At 51.8% G+C, this 23,014-nt stretch overlaps 4 protein-coding genes across 4 annotated transcripts; 2 read left to right on the top strand and 2 right to left on the bottom strand.

Annotated features, from left to right (window-relative positions):
• Positions 1-1,802: 1,802 nt before the first annotated feature.
• LOC34622238 lies at positions 1,803-7,523 on the top strand. Its single transcript, XM_026334001.1, has 12 exons — positions 1,803-1,917; positions 2,015-2,102; positions 2,303-2,395; positions 2,495-2,612; positions 3,650-3,686; positions 4,212-4,351; positions 4,779-4,859; positions 5,061-5,316; positions 5,855-5,962; positions 6,129-6,230; positions 6,946-7,040; positions 7,401-7,523. Exons 1-12 carry the CDS (start codon positions 1,803-1,805, stop codon positions 7,521-7,523), a joined length of 1,356 nt encoding a protein of 451 aa, XP_026189786.1.
• A 347-nt stretch (positions 7,524-7,870) lies between these two features.
• On the bottom strand, positions 7,871-10,936 carry LOC113146494 (mediator of RNA polymerase II transcription subunit 15-like). The gene is made up of 6 exons (XM_026334000.1): positions 10,843-10,936; positions 9,903-10,287; positions 8,960-9,071; positions 8,735-8,770; positions 8,385-8,497; positions 7,871-7,970 (listed from the first exon to the last, which is right to left on the bottom strand). Exons 1-6 carry the CDS (start codon positions 10,934-10,936, stop codon positions 7,871-7,873), a joined length of 840 nt encoding a protein of 279 aa, XP_026189785.1.
• Positions 10,937-11,001: 65 nt separating this feature from the next.
• Positions 11,002-14,017, bottom strand: LOC34623999 (ankyrin repeat domain-containing protein 65). The gene is made up of 8 exons (XM_026333999.1): positions 13,788-14,017; positions 13,466-13,591; positions 13,295-13,323; positions 12,985-13,106; positions 12,712-12,826; positions 12,127-12,321; positions 11,414-11,849; positions 11,002-11,170 (listed from the first exon to the last, which is right to left on the bottom strand). Exons 1-8 carry the CDS (start codon positions 14,015-14,017, stop codon positions 11,002-11,004), a joined length of 1,422 nt encoding a protein of 473 aa, XP_026189784.1.
• Positions 14,018-14,429: 412 nt separating this feature from the next.
• Positions 14,430-22,959, top strand: LOC34623998. The gene is given in 12 exon segments (XM_026333998.1): positions 14,430-14,756; positions 15,150-15,273; positions 15,799-15,888; positions 16,545-16,945; positions 17,030-17,702; positions 18,978-20,287; positions 20,385-20,475; positions 20,478-20,771; positions 20,912-21,027; positions 21,730-21,911; positions 22,057-22,294; positions 22,720-22,959. Coding segments are annotated over 12 exon segments (4,086 nt in total).
• Positions 22,960-23,014: the final 55 nt, after the last annotated feature.

Raw genomic sequence — 23,014 nt, 5'->3', positions numbered from 1 at the left:
CAGAGCCTGCGACCACCTGGCCTCCCACCTCGAGTAGACACTATGTACGCCACTGATAGAGCAGCTTGCCATTTACGGTGTGACTTCTGAGAACCCATGTTCCACATTTCTCGAGGTATCGACCGACTGATAGATTTTCCTACTTGACATCTCTCCACTCTCTCTAAGTTTGCCCTCAAGCCTTTCCTCAGCATAAACCCGTAAGTCCCAGGCTTGAGTAGAGGTTAAAAGAAATGTGATGTCTTTGAATCCACACGACTAGCTCCGCATAAATTGAGCCGCCACTCGCGTGTTCTTTCCCTACACTAATAAGCATGCCGCAAAGGAACACTCTGATCTCTTCATCTGCGGCATACAACGCGATGTACACCTTCACTCGGCTCATGAAATTCTCGATTACTTGCCCATCCTTACTGCCGCCATACGTTTTACTACACATCCACGCATCCATTAACATTCCATAAGCTCAAATTTAATGTCTTTCTACCAGATATGGAGCTACTAAGTTACATCAGCTTATAAACCAGCATCTGGCTCCCCAAATGGCACTTCGCCCCTGCTGGATCTACTCGAGGGTTTTCTCCCAACCCATTGCAAAACTGCCACACTATTGAATTACCCAAGAACTTGATCAGACAGACATGTAGTACAGGAAAAGCTGACTTTTTACTGAGTTTATAGCCAATGAATAGGTGGGAAGCAGCTGCACAGAATCGTGCGGTGCTACCACGTGTAACACTTCTTTACGCTCTTTGTACGAAGGCCCTTCGTCCCAGACTTCACACATACTCGTCTGAAAATCATTGGGTTTTTAGCCAAAATCATTTCTCTTTCTCCTGCCCGTAGCCCTCACAAAAACCGGCATGATGGGTGAGGCAGCTGCAACCTTTACGCACTCCGGGCGTTTACAGCGAGTTGAACACAGCGCGTCGCAAACGCACGTTTCACAACGTTGCACCTCTCCCTAACAAGCTAATGCCACTCTGCAGTATTGATTAGACACACGAATATCACAGCAATGCGTCTATTTTCCCCTAGTTCTTGGATGAATACAACCAGTGTGGTGGGAAGTGCCAAAGTGGAGCTAGGCCAGCTCAACCCTCGCAACGCCATAAAGTGGTAAGAGCGGTAGACAGACACCTTCAACGGTGAATGGACATGCTGCCTTCATCCTTGAAAGTTTCTCGGCCTTTGTGTGTGCGTGGACGCTGCAGTTTCCCGAACTTTGCATACTAAGTGATGTGTCGTACAGGCAGCCTGCGCATCGAGGCAGCGTCCTATTGCTGCAACCCGTGCAAAGCGAACGGACCAGCCGAGCGTGTGAGTTGGTGTATACTGCAGCCTTCCTTACAGATAGCGTAGTGTATGCTGGCGAGAAAACCCGCACCCTAGCTTAGGCTTGCACCCCTCAGATCTGCTTGCCTGTGCCTGCCTGGCTCTGCCCCCCAGCACGGACCCTCTTGAACGAGGATTTCGGCTGGAGGGAGATAGCGCCTTATGCAGACTCTGTTTTTCGCGTTAGGAGTATATGCTTCGCTTGTGCTGCTTCCGAACTAAGTCCAGGAGGAGCCAGTCACCGTGTGGTAACTGCATGCAGTACCGGCTGCCATCTGCAGTGCGTCTTGGTGAAATACGAGCGCTGTTGAATGACGGCTCTTGCGTGGAAGCGTGGCGGCCGTGCAACGGCGGCAGAGCGCGCCAAAGGGTGCAAGACACAAGAGCAGACCGGAGGAATGCTCCCCAGCGGGCTGTATGCGCTGCGTTAGGAAAGCTGGCTGTCCAGTAGGCTGCTACGACGCGAGATGCCGAGCTCAGCACAACACAGCAGTTGGGTAAGAATTTGCGCAAACGCAGAGCGGGAAAGCGTGACGCAACCGGCTGCAAGCGTTTCGGCTCCACTCCCTGCATGCAGGGAGTGCAGCGGGGCTGGGCAACATTATTAGCGTTGCTCGTTAAGAGTTTATGATTTACGGTTCCTGAGCCGTGATTTCGCTTTTGGCTTTTATCTCTGCAGGGCAGAGGGCTGTACCTCAGGAAGTCGGCGCAGGGAGTTCGGCAGCGGGAGCTGCGAGTTTCGGCGTCTCACCGAACGTATTGTGCAAGTGCTGTGTTTGGCCTCCTCTGTATTGAGGCGCCTAGCAGCCGCAAGCAGGAAAAATCCCTTCAGGTTAGCGCAGACTTCCAAAGCGGCCAGGAACTAACAGCCACAAAGATGGCGCGGACAGCTACACCGGTAAGCGCCCTGGAGGGGATCGTCTTCGCGATCGCGATGAAGAAACATGCGTTTTTCGGAATTTCTCAGAGTTTTCCCAAGAAGACTTTTTGTTCCGGTTTCTTTTGGACATAGAAACGCTGCAGAAATGGAAGCTATGGTGTCCGCCTCTGCTGCCCTCCTGTAGAGGGCTGACATATCCGCGCGCTACTGAATCCGCTTGCTGTTGAGCCGCTCTTTCTGTGCGGCTTTGCATTCTTTCAATGCCCTCCATCTGAGGAGGCGGCGTCTCTCCGCGTGCTTGGGTGTGCGCTACTTCTTGCAGAATTGGAATAAGCCGCTAGCGGCCGTCATGGACTTGATCTTGAATTCCACCATCAAGTTCAAACATGCAGCCGAGGTGAGGGCCTGCCCCTTCCTTCCGTTTCCCTTTCTCCCTTCCTTCTTTCCCTCTCTCTGCATGCTGTCGCTAGTGATTCAGAAGGCTCTCAACGGCTGCATGCAGAGGCTTGCTTTGCCGCGGCTGCCTCCGCATTTCAGGTTGGCAGACGCGCGGTAATGTACTGCAGAGGGCCCGACTTGTTGGAGTGGGTAGAAGCGAATAGAGAACTTCTCAATAAGAAACATCTCGACGCACTGGAAAAGCCTATTGAAGGAACTGCAGACGCCGTTGCTCTCTGCGAGAGGCTAATCCGATTCGGCTTTCTGTACAGGGCACAATATAGACCAGTAAGCGGGCTCAAGTCCAAGTAGTTTTCTTGAGCGTATGCTTATATATGTGTATAGGTGTATATCCGTATGTATAGGTGTATAGGTGTATGTATAGGTGTATAGGTGTATGTATAGGTGTATATCTGTATGTATAGGTGTATAGGTGTATGTATAGGTGTATAGGTGCATGTCTGTGTGTGTAATATGCATATGTGTATATGTGGACGTACACATGCGTGCGTGTATGGAGGGTTTGAATGTATATGTATTTATATGTGTAGATGTACTTGTGGGTGTATATGTATGGTATGCATGCATAGGAAGTCGATATATATTTTTTCTATGTATGTGTACCTGTATCCCCCTATTTTATGTATGTGTATGTGTGCATGTATTTATGTAATTGTATTTGTGTGTATCCGTATCCATGTATGGATGTGGACGTGTGTCTGTGCGTTTCTGTATCGCTGTGTGTGTCTGTGGATGCTTATGGCGAAGTTTGTCGTGCAGTTCCAATGGAAAGGCGATTTTTGCGGTTTTTTCGGGGGGCAAGGGGGGTGTTGGATCGGACGGAGGATGCGTATTACTTGTTTCGCCTTCAGCGCAGCCCTCTTGACATCCTCGTCAAGGAAGTTTCGGAATGTAGTAGCCGAGATTAAGGACTGGTGTTGCACCATGTATTTCAGAGCTTTGAGCTGGTTCGTTTGGCATGCGGTGTGTGTGCAGCTCGACGGCGCGGTAGAAGTGGGAGAGAATGGTCGCTGTACGTTTCTGAGATGGGTTCGGGGGTAGGGGGAAAGGAAAAAATTACGGCCGTTTGTGGGGTGAATGGCGTTAAGGAGCTATGCTTTTGTTGCCCCTTTCTTTCTCCCTAGCACTTTCTCAGCGCGACGGGCATGTGTTGGGCTAAGGGGGGCTTTGGATTTGCTTTCTGTATGCGTATAAATATATGTATATATATGTTTATATATATATATTTATCTATGTGTGTGTATGTGTGGACATGTATGGATAGGTGTTTGTGTATGTATGTGTGTATGTGAATGTGTCTATGAGTCTATGTGTATGTGTCTATGAGTGTATGTGTATGTTTCTATGTGTTTGTGTGTACGTGTCTATGTGTATGTGTCTATGTGTATGTGTCTATATGTGCCGACATGTATACCTATGTGTATACACCTATGTATTCATTACATCTCTGCATGCATAACGTGTATTTATCTGCTTAGAGGTGCATTTGTATTTGTGTGTGTGTGTGCATGCGTTACTGCATCATGTGTGGCCTCAGATAAGCGTCCTAAATGGCCAAAGCGGCTGGCGATATCTCAGCGCCAATCGTTCGATGTTGGATCTTTTTATTGTTGCGTCTACGAGGGCAGCAAGCGATGGCAGCACTTTATGCTGTTTTGCGTTGTAGCCGCCGTCTTGGTCAGTCGGGAAGGGAGGGTAGCTGTTTGACGGACTAGCTGTCTGCTAGCTCTCGCATCGCGCGAGCTGTGCTTTCTTGAAACCACTCTTCCTCATGCTTTCTTGGAACTGCTCTTCTATCACGACTGACTGCAGCGCCTCTGCTTGCCTATGCCAAACGTTTTCGAGCTACCTCTTTCCGGTTGGCACGTTTTTCGCCTCTGCTAGCAAACCGCGCGAGTTCCTCTTTCTCCCTTTTTCTTGAAACAGCTGCATTTGAAAAGCGCACACCCCGCTAGAGCTCTCGCCTACGTAAATGTGTGTATATATGCACGTATGTATATTATATATCTATATAGATGCATGTATGTGTATGTGTATGTATGTATGTGTGTATGTGTGTGTCTGTATGTGTGCGTGATTCTTCTGTGTTGGTCTCTGTTTGCAGTGCGTCTGCATGTTTCCCGCGTGGCCGCTGAAGCTAAAAGTTGCCGTGTGGTATCTCGCCGTCGTCTTTCTTACCATTCTCGTGAGTGAAGGCACCCATCTTCTGCAAGGGTGTTTTCTTGCTTCAGCCTTGTTGCCTTCCAAAGCCTTAAGAGCACTTTGAGGGTGTTTTGCGTTTATGTACCTAGAGATGTATCTATATAGATGGACGTATGTATGCACCTGCATAAACGTATATGTCCATATATATGTCTGAATGCGATGTGTGTGTATGCGTATGCAGCTGTCCTTGATTGTGCTGCGCTTGATCCTGTTCCTATGCATGTGGTTTGCGGGTTACAACTTCTGGTTGTTGCCGAATCTCTTCAATGAAGATGCTGGTTTCATTGATTCCTTCATTCCTCTCACTGAGTTGGAGAAGACACCCGGAAGCTGGTCAATGGTGGCAATTAGAGCTTTTAGCGCGCTGCTTACTGCTGGTGAGGAGGAAGGAGGCAGGGATCTTTGCGTGCTTGCTGCGTTCACTTCAAATTGCATCGGTTTCTGAATCGTTGGCGTATGTGCGTATCGAAAAATGCGTCAATACGTAAATGTGTCTTTAGAAATACGCGTTTAGACTTGTATTTCTACAGATCTATGTATAGTCATCTATGTATCTCAATCTATAGTCATCTATGTATATCAATTCATATTCATCTATATGTGTCTATATATATATATATATATATATATATATATATATATATATATATATATATTCATCTATATATGTCTATATATATAGATATATATTCATGGATATATATCTATCTATATTCATCTATATATGTCTATATATATTCATCTATATATATATATATATATATATATATATATATATATATTCATCTATATATGTCTATATGTATTCATCTATATATATCTATCTGTATTCATCTATATACATCTATATATATTCATCTATTTATGTCTACATATATATATATATATATATATCCATATACATCTATATACATGTCTCGATATACATATATACATATATATATATGTATCTATGTGCGCGCTTCGTGCTGCTAGCAACCATCTACAAGTTAGGAGAGACGCATACACCCGGTGACATTGCAGCCTTCGCCTCGCAGTCATTTTTGGATGTTCTGGACTGGGGTCGCATGCGACTGGAAGCTCGTACGGCATATTTTTAGCGGCGATTTCAACTAAAGGCGTTGCCACTTGCCGTAGGGGGGATGCGTGGGGTCAGTTTCCATGCTGCCTGATGGACGTGGATGGGTGAGGAGGCGATGGTGGCGTTGCGATTTCCGGGTTCAAGAGGGGTGTGGAATGTGTGGTGCAGCGTACTTGGATGCGGGAAAGGCCTTGCCAAGCGCCGCCTCGTCTGAGGAAGCCACTGAAGAAGAGACTCCCGATGAGGAACCTCAAGATAGCCACCTGTCCGGTAGGGATGTCTGCGTTTCTTGAATGCAGCAGGGCTTGCCGTCGATGCTGCTGCTTTCTGGGTGTCTTTTGAGCGCGCCTCATGCAGCAATATGCAAAATTCGCACACGTGCAGCAGCCTACAGAGGCACGTTGCGAGTTCTCCGTTCATGGGCATTGTGTGTCGCCCGCGCGCCGATGGGGGTGGTGTCTGTACACCGCTACACCCGATTCCCATGATTCAAATGCCTTTTTGTGTTGTCTAGATGGTGTATGAGATTAGATTTACCGTATGCGCTTTCTACGTGCCTGTCTTCGAATACGTAGATGTATACACACACACACACACATACATGCGTGTATGTACACCTCATGCGGCCATGTTGCCTTGAGCATTGAAGGGCCGTTCGTCCCCCTTAAAACGCACACAAAACAAACCCAGACGCGAAAAGCAGGGCACTGTATCCATACGCGTATCTGATATGTGAACTCTTCTTGAAACGTCCACAGAGGTGCTGTAAATTCTTTTTGCTAGCGATGCCACCCTTTCATGCGCAACCCTCTCTGATGAACATTATGACGCCTGCTAGTCCATAAGCAGCTCGTGTGTGCATCAGGACCAGCATATATATATATATATATGTGCACACTTATGTACAAATGTTTCCTCTGCACCTTGTTGGTATGTCAGCAGTCGTGTGCATGTACGCCTCATCGCTGTCTGTGCATTTCTTCAGATGAAGAAGACTACCGGTGTTTGGCTGGCTGCGGCTACAAGTCGTTTGAGGACCTTATGGCCTCCAAGTGCCTTGTGAAGTGCACATGCATGGAAGTGCGATCAATCTGTTGCGCTTGCTGCTGCTCTTGGCTGCCTCATTTCTGGCTGCTGAAACGACTTACTTGCTTGTCGAGGCTAGTGCAAGTGTTGAGGGGAGGAGGTGAAGGGAATTGCATGAAAAATGTAGCGGCGTGGTGCATGTGTCTGTAGACGATCGCAGAGGCACAAGCGGCTCTTGCGGGCTTGCATTGCACGTGTCCGCGCATGCCGTTTACAGGGCAGAGTGAAACAGCAGCCTTGCACTCTGTACATACACGCCCTTTCTTCATTGCGCGTTGCATCTGCATCTGCATCTGCATGCATGTGTGTATGGGGGTGGGTGTGCTTGTGTGTGGTCGTGTGTGCATTCTGCAGGAATTGGTTTCCTCTGAGTGTTTCTCCAAGTGCCCTGACAGCACGCGAGCGGCCATTGAAGAGGCGAGGGGTGACGCATGCAGAGAGGAAGCCGCAAGGCGGCAGCGAAAGCGAAAGCACTGAGCAGTTACTCTGCCCTCTGCAGCGAAGTGCAGCGGCAGTGCTGCAGAGCTAGGGTTTGAGTCTACGCGTGTGTGGCTGCCACTTCCGGCTGCAGCAGCAGGAGGCTTGCATCCCGTGTGGGGGGTTAGGCTGCTCCAGCATCTTTATGGTCAGTTTTAAAAAGAGAGTGTGTTTCTTTGCAAGGGTAGAAACGCAAAGGAGGCCCTCTCCTTTTTCCGGGGGTCCTGCCCCCCATCTACTGGGAAAAAGGCCTCTTACTGGGGGGCCCCCCATCTACTGGGAAAAAGGCCAGTTGCTGGGGGGGCCCCCCATCCACTGGGAGAATGAATCTCAGGGGGGCCCCCCATTCACTGAGAGAAAAGGCCCATTGCTGGGGGCCCCTGCTCTCTCCCTTCCCGCTTCCCCCTCCTGCCGCCTCCACTAGGAAAGGCGTTTTCTGGGGGCCCCCTCACTGGGAAAATGTTTCGCAGGGGGGGAGAGGAGTTCGGGGGCCCCTCCTCAGACACTGGGGGCCCCCGCTGGGAAGAGGCCTGTGGTTGGGGGGGGGGGCCCCCACGGGGAGGTTCGGGAAGAGCTTAGTTTCTGGCAACTGCTGCCGCTGTCTGCCTCCCTTGAACGCTGCGCCAGCACCCAAATCGAGGCAGCGGGAGCTCTTAGAGTGCGCGTTTTGCGGGGGGTAGAGGCAGAAGTGCAACGAAGAAGGGGGAAGAGGAGGAGCACTAGCATTAGCAGCACTCGCAGCGGCAGCAGCGACCATGCAGACACCGACGTCCACGTACCAGTAAAAAATCCGCACAGATCATGAAGGGGAAGGTTGGGGAGCACGACGAGGGGGCTCCAGAAGAAAGCTCCGTGTCACACCTCGCGACTCCCGCTGCAGCATCTGCCGCTTGCAAGGCTTTCCATCTTGTGTTGAGGGATAGGTATATCTGGTTCTGCTGCTGGCGGTCCTGAGGGGCCCTTTGCCTCCGCCGCTGAGGGCGTCTCCTCGTGCTGAAGCACATAGATGCGTACGGATATGCATGCGCATGTGTAAACAGCAGCAAGACGCGTTCCTGCGTGAGAAGCAGCACGAGCAGCAAAACAAGGGGCCCCCACTGCGTGGGGGCCCCTCGCCTTCGTCTCCCGGAAGCCTCCCTTACCCCTCAAGTTTCAGCTGCACTTTGTTGAGGTTCTCCAAGAGGCCGCGCAGCAGCAGATGCTGCTTGCTGCTGCTGCTGCTGCTGCTGCTGCTGCTGCTGCTGTTGCTGGTCTCGAGGGGAGGGGCGGCGCATGCGGGGAGGTGCGGGGGGGCTCCCCAGGCAGAGGGGGGGGGGGGCTGCATAGGGAGAGGAGGGGAGAGCCTCGAAGGCGCCACGTTGCAGCGCAGTCTCGGAGGCTGCCTTCCTTCTGCTTGCCGCTGCAGGCAGGACGGCAGGAGCCGCAGCAGCAGACGCGTGCTGCTGCTGCTGCTGCTGCTGCAGTTTGCTGTGCTGCAGAGAAGTGAGGATTGACAGAATGCGTCCAGCAGAAGGGGGTCCTCCTGTTGGAAGGTGGTTCTTTTGGAGACTGCGGCTGGCTGTGGAGTGCGAAGTCTTGCAGGATCTCGCGCTGAAAGGAAGCTGCGTGGGGGGAGGCGAGAACAACCCCCCTGCTGCGGAGGAGGCGTGACAGGAGGGGGGGGGGAATAGCGGCAGAACCTGATGGGGGGCCCCCAGTACGAAAACGGGGGGCCCCTGTGGTGGTAGGGGTAGTGGCGCTGCTGCCGTAGTTGGCAGTGGTAGTGGTAGTGCTGCTGCCGTAGTTGGTAGTTGTAGTGGTGGTGGCAGTGGTAGTGCTGCTGCTGTGGTTGGTAGTTGTAGTGGTAATGGACTAGTTGTTGCACTTGTTGTTGCACTTGTTGTTGCAGCAGTCGCGCAGCAAGTTGCAGCAGGTGCAGCAGCAGCCGCAGATGGTGCGAAGGCGTTTTGGGCGGGGAGAGTTTCCTGCTGCTGCACGTGGAGCGTGAGGCATTGCCGTTGTTGCAGCATCTGTTGCAGCATCTGCTGCAGCATCTGTTGCTGCAGTTGAAACTGCAGCTGCGTATCCGGAGGCGCTGCAAAGGGCCCCCCCGTGCAGTGCATCGTGCGCGCGTCGGTTGGCTGCCGAGAAAAGGGAGCAGCAGGATGCTCGTTTCCGCCGCAGCACCAGAGCAGCGGCGTCTCGAGCGGCTGCGTTGGGGGCCCCCTCGCAGGAGGGGCCCCCCCTTGCGCCGTGGGGGAGGCTTTTGGGAGGGGGTCGGGAGTTGTGGGGAGTCGAACCTCCGTGCCTTGCACGAGCAGACATGGCAGCTGGTGCGAAAAGCCTCCCTGGGGAGGAGGACGGCTGCAGCGACTGGAGGCTGCCTGCTCGGAAGACAGCGCTGCAGCCTCCCCGGGAGCGCAGAGATCTTCTGGCATGTGAGCTTCCTTCTCCCTGAGTGCTTGGATTATTTCTTCGAGGCTCTCCTGCATCTGGCGAACGCGAGAAAGGGGCCCCTGCAGCTCCGTCTCGCTGCACGGAGAGGGCGTTGCGTCGGGGGGGAGCTGCTGCTGCGTCTCTGGGTGTGTCGGTTCGCGCAGTGCCTGCCACGGCTCGGAGGCTTTGGATGTTTCGAAGGCTGCATGCGTCTCGCGTGGAGTCGTAGGAGGCTTCGCCATTCCCCAGAGGCTGACCCCCTGCCAGCGCTTGGTGTTTTTTGGAGGCGCTGTGCAGAGGAGCTGCGGAGAAGAAGCGCGTTTTTGGATTTGCTTGTCGGAGGGGGTGTCTAGGAAGGCTGGAAGGGAGGGGAGGGGCCTCTCTCTCTCGGGAACGGGCAGAGACTGCGCAGCAGCAGCGGCTGCTGGAGAGGGGAGGCGCCTTCCCTCCCCCCGCCTCGCGCTTGCAGCGGCTGCGGAGGCACTGCGCGAGGTTGTTTCTGCTTCTGCTGCTGCCGCCGCTGCTGCTTCGGAGCAGGAGGGGCCCCCTTCTTTGTCGAAGCTCCGTCGCAGCGATTCTTCAGGCTCCCCAGAGGTCCATAGAACCCTGCAGCGATACGCTTCGACGCACATCAGCTTCTCTTGCTCCCTTCTCGACATTGGGAAGCCTCTGAAACTCGAGCGTACAAAGGGCAGTGCATGCGGTTAGTTGCGGTGTGCCGTCCGTCGGAAGGAGAGGGCTTTCATTTTCTCTCCTTGCAAGCCCTCAAGGCAGGGAAAGGCTCCGCGGAGGAGGAGAAACAGCCGACGCCGATGCAGGATTCAGAGCTATACAGCTCGAAATCACGATTTTTAATGCCGGAATTCAATGCTAAGGCTGAGGAATTAAGGGGCCTGCAGCGAACTCGGCTGGTCGGCGTCTTCCCGCGAAGGGCCACTCGCGTCTTTGCCCTCCGAGACAGCCGAAACTTCCGCCGCCTGTGCTCCCGAAAATTGCATGCACTAAGGACGAGAATAATTGCGCTGGGAGCTTGTAAATAAACGGAGTTACATGAAGTAAGCTTTCATCGGGGGGGAGGGAGGGGCCTCCCTTTGCCTCCCTCTAGAGACCTCTCACAATGGACGAGGCGGGCGGAGAAGATTCCGCCTGCAGTTGACGGTGCAGGGGTAGCGGAGGGTTCAAGCACGAGGCTGTGAGTCCACCACTGAAGAGGCACTTTGCTCAATTTATATCTAGACACAAATTATTACGCAATTAAAAATTATGGTCACAGGTTACGCCTCTGCATCGGCTTCCGGGATGCCACTTTCATCCGGCTGACGTGCCCTGAGGTGTCCAGACACCCGGAACCGAACCACCGGTGTCAATGGAGCGGTGCAGTTACCGCGACTAGAGGAGCTCGCCGTTATTTCCCCCTTGTTTTCCGCATATAAATGCAGAAGCACTTTTTAAACAGTCGTAGAATGCCCCAAAGCCTGGAGCATCCAAGTTTCCTCAGCTTCCAATCATGTGCTACGCTAATTATGGCCATTGCGCGGGAGCCCGCTTCTCGTTCCCGTTGCCATGAGTTGCTAAGATTCGTGTCGCCAGCCTCTTTGAATTCAGCCCCTAAAATGCCAAAGTCTGAAACTCTGCGTTGTCGCGAAAGAGAGCGCGTCCTGTGAGCAACCAAGGTGTAGATACACCCTGATCCCTGACCGAAGCCTTCGATCAACCCTACTAGAGGGGCCGCATGCTGCTGGGCAGCAACAAAATATCGATGATAGAGGGTTTTTGTCATGGCAAGGCGGTGGATGGCAATGACGCACCCGGGAGAAGTGCAGCTCGACAGCCCGTTTGCTGGAGTGTTCCCCAGGGTGTTGGTTGCCTCAGCACCACTGCACACATCTTTACGTGCCGCAAGTCGGAGCTCTCGCTCTCATGGTTGGCGTGTGAGGGAAAAAAGAGACAGAGGAGCATATTTTAGAAACACAGCGAGGCAGTGAGTGCACACTTCGCTAGAGGTCGCTCTCTTCTGCTTCTTCCTGTAACGCAGTTATCAGAACCTTTGCGGTGGTGCGTCTTGTTTTCGAGTCTTTTTCTTCCGCAGTACCGCCGGCTTCAGCAGCAGCGTGTGCTGCAGGAAGCGGCGTTTCTGCTGCTGATGCTTGGCCCCTAGTTGCTGCGCTTTGTTCCCTCAGTCGCTTACGCGCTCTGCTGGCTTCGGTGTCGCCTGGCGCGGGAGAAGCTGTTGCTTCTTCAGCTGCTGCTGCTGGTGCAGTTGATTTCTTGGACTGCCTGTTGAGCGCCGCTGCTGCTGCTGCCTGCAGCAGCTCGGCGATCTCAGGAGACACCCAGTCAAGAACAGTCTCCCCTTGCGCAGTCTTCGCTTCCAAATTCGCGCCTACATAGTACCGCACACAGAAGCCCGCATAGAAGTTTACGCATGCAGACAGATGCATGCATACACATACCCACATATACACACATACGCACATACACACATACATGCATACACACCCATATACGCACAAACACAGACAAACATACACATACACACACCCATATACGCACAAACACAGACAAACATACACATACACATATACACATACACAAACACATACACACACTTACACATGTATAAAGGCTGGATAGACACGCGGATTTGAAGGCCTCTTTTGAAAGGTGTCTCAAAGTGCAACCAAGCAAAGCCTGCGCCCAGGGTAGCATCTCGGTGCAAAAAACGCGAGGCTACGTCTCTCTCTGTCTTTCTCTGTCTGTATCAATCTCTCACCGTATTCCAGAAGGGATACGGCGGCAGAAAAGTGTTTTGCTTTAACGGCCAGATGCAGCGCAGTGCGTTTGCCACGGGAGAGCTGCCCGTTGACAGGAGCGCCCTTTTGCAGCAGCTGCGCAGAGGCATGCATGCAGAATTCGACGGGAAGAGACTAAACATGCATCGCGTGCGCGAGAGCATCAGCGCGCTTGCAGCCTTTTTTGAAAGGCTTCCCCATTTGTTCGCCAGCGAGGGTGTGATAGGGAACACCTGATAATCCGCCTTGCTTACTGTTTCGAGAACGTCTTTATGACCTTTCTGGCTGGCAAAGTGAAGCGCTGTCATGCCATCGCATGCGGGAGCTTTTAGCTGCGCGCCTCCGCGCAGCAGCAGTCGCACCATCCGATCGTTTCCTGAGGAAAAGCGGCAACGCGGGAGCGTGCAAGCGGCGAGATGCATTCGGGGGGGCGAGGCAGACGTCCATACACCCCAAATCAGCCTTCTGGCGAAGCCAGCTTGCGCATGCAGACGCACAAGGAGCGTGCTGTGCAGGGGAGAGCAAGATCTTCAGCAGCAGCAAGGAGAGAGGAGAGCAGCTGACCATCGAATGCCGCGAGATGCAGCGCAGTTCTGCGCACGCAGCGTGAAATCACAAGACTGCCGAAGTCGCTCAAACGCACATAGCAGTTTATTTCAGCGGCAGGGAGAGGGGGTTGAGAGGGATCGCGCACGCATGCAGCGCACGGGGATGGGAGAAGGCTCACGGGCTTACCGTCTGTGTGCGTCAACGGCGACGGCTAGCCAGCTGTTTTGGGGGATTGTGAGCACCTTTTCGACGGCGTCTAAATCACCTGATCGCACAGATTTGTGAAAGGCAGCAACTGCTGCCGCATCGACGCTGCCTGTCGGAAAGCCTTCCCCCCCTGCGGCTGTTTTTCTGGCTGCCGCTGCGGTGGTGGGTGGGGTTGCTGTTGCTGCAGCTCTTCCAGGAGCTTCAGGAGAGGGTGTTTCCTCGAGGGGTGTACGTGGAGCGCCTTCGGGGGGGGGGGGCCCCCCGGCTGGGGGGGGGGCCCCCGAGGGGCCCTCGGAAGCGCGCGGAGACGCGTGCGCGAGTTTCATGTTGCGCTGCATGCCTGCAGAGGGCGTGAAATTCAGAGCTGCGTGAGCATTTTAGAGGTGGCATTTCATGTGCCAACGAGGCTTTAAGACGTACAATTAGGGAAGGGGAAGAAAGAGGCAGTGTCGGGGAGGGCTTGTTGGGAGGCGTCGGGAAGGGGGCTGGAGGCTGCACGGCATGCACAAAGGCTTTGCAAAGGCAGAGCATCTTCGGCACTCAGGTGGCGTGTCTTCGCAGCCTTGCTTGCTCTCGCTTTTTAATATCGGAGGGAAAGGCTGAAAAGGACTGGCTATTCAAATTTTTATTCCGAAGAAACAGAGGGCAGAGGGAGAGCGGTCTTCGCCCACCGCACACTGAGGTGTATGTACAGGCACCAACAATTGGAACCGCCGCTTTGAAAAGACGTTCTCTTGAATCCAGCACCCTTTCCCTCTCTCCTTCATCGGAGATTCCCCTCTCTCTCTTGTCTTCTCTCTCCCATCCCCCCAAACGTCTGTCACCTTGTATTGTGCCATAGAGCTCCCTCGCCACTTGCAAACGCAGCCTCGCCTAAGGCACTCCCCAACAGACGCTCCGTTCAGCCCAGTTCTGCAGTCAAGCGCTGATGAGCACACGGAATATGGCGAGCAGCGACTCCGTTTCTCACCTGCGGGGGAGCAGCGTAAGCGTTCCTTGCGCTGTCTGCAACTCGACATCTGCCGGCAGAGGTTCTCCCCCAGAACCTTTGCCCTCCAGCTTTCAAGAGATTCAGCACTTCTCGGTGCTCCACTGCTGCATTCGCGAGATTCGCTGCATGCGAACCCGCATGCGCGTCTTCGTGTGCAACATTCCATCCCCAACTTGCACGCTACACGTATCCTTCAAAACAGAAACACACACGGAAGAAGGTCTTCCGCACACGCTCGAGCATCTCGTCTTCTTAGGCAGCAAAAACTACCCGTACAAAGTAAGCCGCGTGCGCCGAAATAGCGCTGCATCTCCTTATCCAACCTGCGCGCATGAGCCTTCTGCTCTCCCCCCAGACAGATCAACAGAAAAAAGACACAAATATACATACTAATATACAGATATACATGTACAAACATACATGTACAGATATACATGTACAGATATACATGTACAAATATACATGTACAGACATACATACACATATACACACAAATAAACATACACATATACATACACATATACATGCAAACATACCCTCAAATATACACACAAATATACACACAAATATGCATACACACATTCATCCCTATACATGTACAGATACAGAATCTGTATAGCGCACATCTTAGAGCTCCTTCTGCACTGAGTTTGCTCTTGCCTTTTTGTTCAGGGTTTTCTTGATTTGGCAGCTGCGCGGTGTCTTTCCCAGGGAACTAATGCATGGACTGCTACAGATCACACAACTTACACTCTGAATACTGCCGGATATAAGGGCCTGGAAACGCTTCTGCCGAGTAATAATTCCCTTGCCTTGCGTGTCTGTAGCTGTTTGCGCGTGTGGAGGCATTTGGCAAATTTAGGATGCATGTGTGTGTCTATATGTACATATACATATGTGTGTACATACATGCGTATCGCATGTAGGAGCTTCTTTTGTATGCGGATGTGTGTGTGTGTGTGAAAGTGTGTGTGAAAGTGTGTGTGAGCATGCCAGGATCTCCCAGGTATATGTATGCATGCATGCATGTACGTATGTATGCATGTACATATGTATGCATTTATGTATGCATGCATGTGCGCTTGCATGCATGTATGTATGTTTGTCTACATGTCTCGAAGGCGGGAAGGGGGCAGTTATATGCGAGAAGCTTCCCATGCCAGGTTGTTTCACTTTGCGCGAAAGGGGAGAGAGAGAGAGACAGAAAGGCTTTAAGATTGAGGCTTTCTTTCGAAGGCGTTGTTTGCTTTTCCCTGCCTTTGAGATACCCCTTTGTAACTGTCTACTGTCTGCTGTTTTTCGCTGGCTGTTTCGATCTCAGTCTATTTGGAGCATCTTCTCCTTCCGACTCTAGATGATGATGCATTCTTCACGGAAGTTCATCACTTCAAGCCTGACGGACGCAGCGCAGGTAAGGATTAGCCGCTTAGTTTCGAGGAAAGCTTTGGAGCTAGCCACGCCAAGGGTGTTTGCGCGTCTGGAGTGTTAAATACAACCGTTTTGTTTTCTAAACACGCCACTTGGCGCTAGAGCGTCTGCATGCGGATTCGTCTGTCTGTTTGGCTGCTCGTTTGTCTCTCTGTCTGTCTGTTTGGCTGCTTGTTTGTCTGCATATCTGCTTGTTTGTTTTTGTCTGCCTGCATATCTGTTTGTCTTGCTGCATATCTGTTTGTCTTGCTGCATGTCTGCTTGTTTGTTTTTGTCTGCCTGCATATCTGTCTGTCTGCCTGCATATCTGTCTGTTTGCCTGCATATCTGTCTGTTTGCCTGCATATCTGTCTGTTTCTTTGTCTGCCTGCATATCTGTCTGCCTGCATATCTGTCTGCCTGCATATCTGTCTGTCTGCCTGCATATCTGTCTGTCTGCCTGCATATCTGCTTGTCTCGCTGCAAATCTCTCTGTTTCTTTGTTTGCCGCTCTGTCTGCCTGCCTTACCGTGCGCGGTGCAATGGCGTGTGATGCAAGCTGGCTGTAGACTAGCTCCGTGTCGTGTATGGTGACTATTCCTAGCGAAATGTGGGTTGGACTCATTTCCACGCGCATGCAGCTCTGTGTCTTGTGCTTAGGAGTTGTCTACAGCGAGATGGAAGCTTGCGAGCGAACCGCCAACAGTGTGGCGAATAGCGCACTGCTGTCGCTCTTGTATCCAGGAGACAGTGGCTATACTTTCGAGACTGGAGGTCGAATGCAGTGGCTTCGCACAACAACCAATGCGCGTGTGAAGGCTTATCACAAGGCATTTTATCGATGGGAGAACATGGCGTTGATGGCAACTGGAACGGTGCCTGTTACGAGACTTCTGAAGACTCTCGAGGCAGCGACAGACAAAATTTTCGCGTCGTGTGTCGCGCGAGAAGAAACGGCTGCTCCAGACTGCCCTCCTGCAAACGTTGCATCCGGAGCAGCAGCGAACACAGCAGCAGCAGGAAATGTTGCAACGCCATCTACAACATCTACATCTGCAACTGCAACATCTGCTGCATCTACTGAATCTCCTTCTCCTCCACTCAAATCGGCTGCGTCTGCGGCTGCATTAGACACAATGGCTAAGGCGTCTGACGCGGCAGCTAGTGGATGGCGAGCGGAGCTTTTGGCTGCCTTGGCGAAGCCGCTGACGTACGGAGCAGCTCCGTGGACGTCTCCTGTAAATGTGGCGCCTCTGCATGCGAGTTGCAGAACTAAAGTGTGCTTTCCAGCAGACGCGAGCGACACAGGGCGTGTGGTAGTCGGCTGGAGAGGTGCTCCCTGGAAGTGTTTCGAGGAGCGAGCAGCTTTAGACGTTCTCGGCTATTATTTGACGGATACGAATGCTGCAATCCTCGAGCGGGAGATGGTGGAATGTCGAAACGCTCTCTGCTCGGCAGTGGAGTTTGGGTCGGAATCCTTCCAGTCTACGTGCCTGTACATCGAGGCTTCCGATGTGACGCTACTTCAGCGCGGAGCGTCGTCGATGCGGAAAGAGAGGCTTGCGGAGGAGCCTGGAGAGCTTCGACCTTGCTGCGTGTTGGCGCCAGAAAGCAGCGGCAAGAGCGACGCGGAGGGGGCAGGAGACGTGGAAGAAGAGCAGCTGCAACAGCAGCAGGGATGGATGGTGGCGAACAAGATGCTCTCTTTGATTGCTGCAGAAACGAAGGGAGCTATCGATCTCAAGCGCATTAAGGGTATCATTGAGCGCGAGCTGCTGCAGTTCACCTTCAGCCTGGAAACAAGTCCTCATGCCACGCGTAAGCTATTTATATATACATAGATGTATATATGTAGAGAGAGAGGAGATAGAGAGAGATTGAGATAGAGAGAGATTGAGATAGAGAGATTGATGAGATGGGTAGATTGACGGGTAGACAGAGATGAGATGGGTAGATGGAGAGAGATATAGAGAGATTGATGAGATAGGTAGATGGAGAGAGATTGAGATAGAGAGATTGATGAGATAGGTAGATAGAGAGAGATTGAGATAGAGAGATTGATGAGATAGGTAGATGGAGAGAGATATAGAGAGATTGATGAGATAGGTAGATAGAGAGAGATTGAGATAGAGAGATTGATGAGATAGGTAGATAGAGAGAGATATAGAGAGATTGATGAGATAGGTAGATAGAGAGAGATATAGAGAGATTGATGAGATAGGTAGATGGAGAGAGATATAGAGAGATTGATGAGATAGGTAGATAGAGAGAGATTGAGATAGAGAGATTGATGAGATAGGTAGATAGAGAGAGATTGAGATAGAGAGATTGATGAGATAGGTAGATAGAGAGAGATTGAGATAGAGAGATTGATGAGATAGGTAGATAGAGAGAGATATAGAGAGATTGATGAGATAGGTAGATGGAGAGAGATATAGAGAGATTGATGAGATAGGTAGATTGACGGGTAGACAGAGATGAGATGGGTAGATGGAGAGAGATATAGAGAGATTGATGAGATAGGTAGATAGAGAGAGATTGAGATAGAGAGATTGATGAGATGGGTAGATGGAGAGAGATATAGAGAGATTGATGAGATGGGTAGATAGAGACAGAGAGAGATTGAGATAGAGAGAGATTGAGATAGAGAGATTGATGAGATAGGTAGATAGAGAGAGAGAGAGATTGAGATAGAGAGAGATTGAGATAGAGAGATTGATGAGATAGGTAGATAGAGAGAGATTGAGATAGAGAGATTGATGAGATAGGTAGATAGAGAGAGATTGAGATAGAGAGATTGATGAGATGGGTAGATGGAGAGAGATATGGATCCTTCACAAGCCTTTGCACCCACCCATCCCCCTACTCCTCCTCGTCTCCCCCTCCTGAAGCGCTAGACAGCTTGGAATTTCTCGAGTGTGCTTTTGATTATGCCTTAATAACACTGCGTCGCTCCGCACTGCTCCTGCAGCTCCTCTATTTGCTTTTGCGGCGTGCGAGAGCAGTGCTTCTCACGCGAGCGTCTCTCTTTCACTCTGCGTCATGTGTGTCATGTGTGTGGTATCTGTGTGACATGCGCATACTATTCTGCAGTGGTGGACGTGATGAACGAGTATTTCTTGTATGGATCTGCTCCGGAGGCGTTGCAGCAAGCGTTTGATCAGGGGGCAATAGCTGCCGCTCTCTTGGCAAAGCCGCCTTCCTTTTGGCGAGATTTGTTGCAGGAGTATCTCGTGAATGCGGCTGCAGCTACAGTGTCTTGCTGGCCATCTCGCAGCCTTGCCGAGCGGCAAGCTGCTGCAGACGCTGCTGTAGCGGCAGCAGTTGTGCAGCAGGCAGGCAGCGAGCAGCTGCAGCAGCTTGCTGCGTATCTGGACGGAGTGAAGCAGAGGCAAAAGCAGCTGCCGCCTCAAGCGTTGCTCGACACGGTCCCCTTTGCATCTGTAGAGGGAGTGTCTCTCTTCAGCGCGAACGTGCAGACAACGTTTCCTCTGGAAGGCGCTGCTCCCATGGCAACAGGAGCAGCAGCAGCAGCAGCTGTGGAGACGAACAGCAGCTGCAGCGGCGGCGCCTGCAGCACTTGCAGCCTTTTGCTGCAGTTGAACAGCGTTCCTTCGGAGTTTGTGTCTGTGCGTCTGTTTGTAAGGACGCCTCTCCACTGGGGAGACGAAGAGAAGCAGCAGCTGCAGCTGCTGCTGCAGCTGCTGCCGGAGTCAGACATCCAAGTGACGCGTCAAGAGGCAGAGATGCTCGACCTCGATTCGGAGACAATTGCTGCGGGTGTGACGCTTGCGGCTGCATCGGCAGCTCCTGCAGCCGCTGCTCTTGCTGCTGATGCTGATGCCTCCGTGCGTCTGCAGCACAAAGTGTTTACAGGCTTGTTGCTTCGATACATCACGGCTTACAGCATAGGACTGGGCAGTAGCGGCAGCAGCAGCGTGGGTTCTCCCCCCTCCGCCCTGTACGATCTCGTGACGATGCATCTTGTGTGTCAAGTGGCTTTCTTGAAGCAGCTTGCGATTTTGTTGGGTGCCTTGGTGCGGGGAGTCTGTCTCGAGGATGCTCGCGTGTTGATCCAGCTCAAGCGGCAGAAGAAGCAGCTGGCGAGGAGGAAGCGAAATCCTCAATACCTTTTGCAGCAGCTCGAACGAGCGCTGTGGTTCTCGCGCCGCTGCACCCTGAATGCATGCGGATTTGGCTGCAGCAGTCGCAGCACTGCCGTGGCGATTCGCAAAGCTGCCGCATCGAACGGGCGGGAGAGAGGGGGGGCAAATGCCACGCTTTTCAGCGAAAGCCTCACGCGCGTCTACAAGGCGCTTTTCCAGCCTGCTCGGATGCTGCTACACGTTGCAGCCGAAGCAGACAAGCTGCAGGAGGACTGGCAAGAAGTTTTGACCAGTGCAGTGAACCCCCTCTCCGCGAAAAGCGACCCACAACAACACGCACTGCTGCCACCAAGGGGAATGCCTCCCCACAAAATCCTCGATGTGCGGCTTGCAGCGCTCGACAAGGCAAGCAGGAGCAAGACTACACCTAGATCAACAGCAACAAGAGCAGCAGCAGCAGAAGACGCAAACGCAGAGGCAGCAGCAGAAGCACAAGCAACAACAAGAGCAGCAACAAGAGCAGCAGCAGCAGAAGACGCAAACGCAGAAGCAGCAGCAGAAGCACAAGCAACAACAAGAGCAGCAACAAGAGCAGCAACAAGAGCAGCAGCAGCAGGAGACGCAAACGCAGCAGCAGATCCAGAGACAGCCCGTGTCGTTGTAGGAATCGGCAGCAGTGCGTCTGCGCATTTGCATGCGACTGTCGAAGCTCCAGAAGGCTTTGAGCATGAAGAATTTCCTGCCCTTCTCGTGCTCTGCGAATGTTGCTCAATGATGGAAGGTGAGTGAAGCGTGAAGCGGTTCTTGTGGGGTGGCTTTGGCGTGTCTCCAGGAGCTGTTCTCAAGTTTGATGAAGTGGTGTTTGCGTCTTTCCGCATGGCGGAGCAGGAATGCGGTTATTTTTTGTGCCGTTTGATGCAGGGTTGTTGTTTAGAGTAATTCGAGGGGGAGGCTTCTCCTATGGCTGCGACTTGTGTTACTCCCCCGACGCTGGACTGCTCACGCTGAAGATCTCTCCAGCCACAGATCCTGTTTCAGTGAGCAAAACTTAGAGAGTTTTTGCGAAATACACGGGGAATTGGCGACAGCGAATGTCGGGTGCTGCCTTGATGTCTTTCGATATTCATGTTTTCTGATGCTTCTTGAGGCTTTCATATTTCTCTGTGTTTAGTGCTGTTCTTTGATGTCTTTTTTTGTCTTCGCATCTTGATGGTTTGATGTCTTTACGTTGATCTGGTTTGCTGTCTTGATACATACATATATGTATCTTGATATGGATCTCGATAGGGATCTTGCAATCTTGCTGCAAGTGATCACGCATCTCAAGCAACAGCCACGCCTCGTCTTGCCGAAGCCACGAGAAATATAAACGCAAAAAACTGCCGTATTCCACTTTTCAATGTGTTTCTATGTGTCTGTCTGTCTGTGTATGTCTGTGCGTCTGTCTATGTGTGTGTGTATATGTCTCTGTGTGTCTGTCTATGTGTGTCTGTCTATGTGTGTTTCTATGTGTCCGTGTGTCTGTCTGTATGTTTCTATGTCTGTGCGTCTGTCTATGTGTGTGTCTATGTGTGTGTGTGTATGTCTCTGTGTGTCTGTCTCTGTGTGTCTGTCTATGTTTGTGTGTCTATGTGTGTGTATCTGTGCGCGCGCGCGTGTCAGTCCTCCTTATTTTAATGTATCGCTCTTTGATTTTTTAAATTTCTCTGCATTCGCTGCGTGTGTTGTATTTGATGCAGGCCCTATCGGCTTCCCTCTGTGCGTTTCGACCCATCGCTTCGGGGGAAGCTGAATTTCCCGATTCTGAACTTCGTGCAGCAAAGTGCTCTCTTCTCTGCTCAATCATAGGGTATGCATGCAGGAAAGACTGTCAGGGTGCAAGTTGCTGGCTGGAAGGAGGGGAAGAAGCCGTGTTCGCGATGTATATTTGTATACGTGTATGTGTGTGTGCATGCATGTATGCATGTGTATGTATATGTGTAGCCGCTCCTGGGGTGTGCTCGTTAGAATCATTGTGTAGCCTATTTTGAAAATCCAATGGTTTTTTTTGCTTTTTTTCATTGCAGAAAGGAGGAGACGCCTCAGGATGTCGCTTTCCAGAACGTCTTGGCCGTCCTTAGAGGCATGCCGCTCAACAGCAATAAGGAGCTGCTCGCGAAGGTAGAGGCTGTCACCTCGGCAGAAGTACACTGCGTCGCACGGAAGTATTTGAGCAGATTTATTACGGCTTTTGCGGGGACTAATTCAGCATCAGCGAAGGAAGCTGCCTGTAGTACCCTCTGCGTCATCACCAACACGGAGAAGGTACATCACCGATCCGACGTTCTTACCCCCCTCCCTCCCTCCCTCCCCTTCCTCGCAGGAACGTTCTAGAAGAGAAAAGCGAGGCAAAAGAGAAAGAGGGCGCTCTCTTTTTGAATCTCGCTCTCTCTAGCTCTTGAGCTCGTTCTCAGGCTCTCTCTCTAGCTCTCTCTCTGAATCTCTCTCTCTAGCTCTCTCTCTGAATCTCTCTCTCTAGCTCTCTCTCTGAATCTCTCTCTCTAGCTCTCTCTCTGAATCTCTCTCTCTAGCTCTCTCTCTGAATCTCTCTCTCTTCCTCTGTCCTTTGCATCCCGAGAGCTCCTCGTGACGCAAAAAAGCGCTAAATTCTGCTTTGGCATGCGCAGGTTTCTTCCACGATTAAAGGCCTAAACGCTTTAGGAATTTGCTGCCTCGCAGTGTCGCTGAAGGCGCTGTGCAAGTTTCTAAGCGCCGACGCCAATGTCTCGCTCCCAACAAATGAAGTGACTTCAGATGACGAAGAAGAGGAAGACGAAGAAGAGGAAGACGAGGAAGAAGAAGACGCTTCAGACGAAGAAGACGCTTCAGACGATGAAGACGCTTCAGACGATGAAGAAGAGGAAACTTCAGATGAAGAGGAGGAGAGCAACGACTCAGGACCAGACGACACCATGGAAGCGCAGCATTAATCGCTCGTCGCAAGACAATGCGCTCGTCGCTACTACCAGGAAGAGAGAAAGATAG

Source organism: Cyclospora cayetanensis, unplaced genomic scaffold (genome assembly GCF_002999335.1).
Source record: "Cyclospora cayetanensis isolate NF1_C8 unplaced genomic scaffold, CcayRef3 CcayRef3_contig_34, whole genome shotgun sequence".
NCBI classification, from domain to species: Eukaryota; Apicomplexa; class Conoidasida; order Eucoccidiorida; family Eimeriidae; genus Cyclospora; species Cyclospora cayetanensis.
The sequence above is the reverse complement of the archived record's forward strand: the minus strand, read 5'-3'. Positions and strand labels throughout refer to the sequence as shown.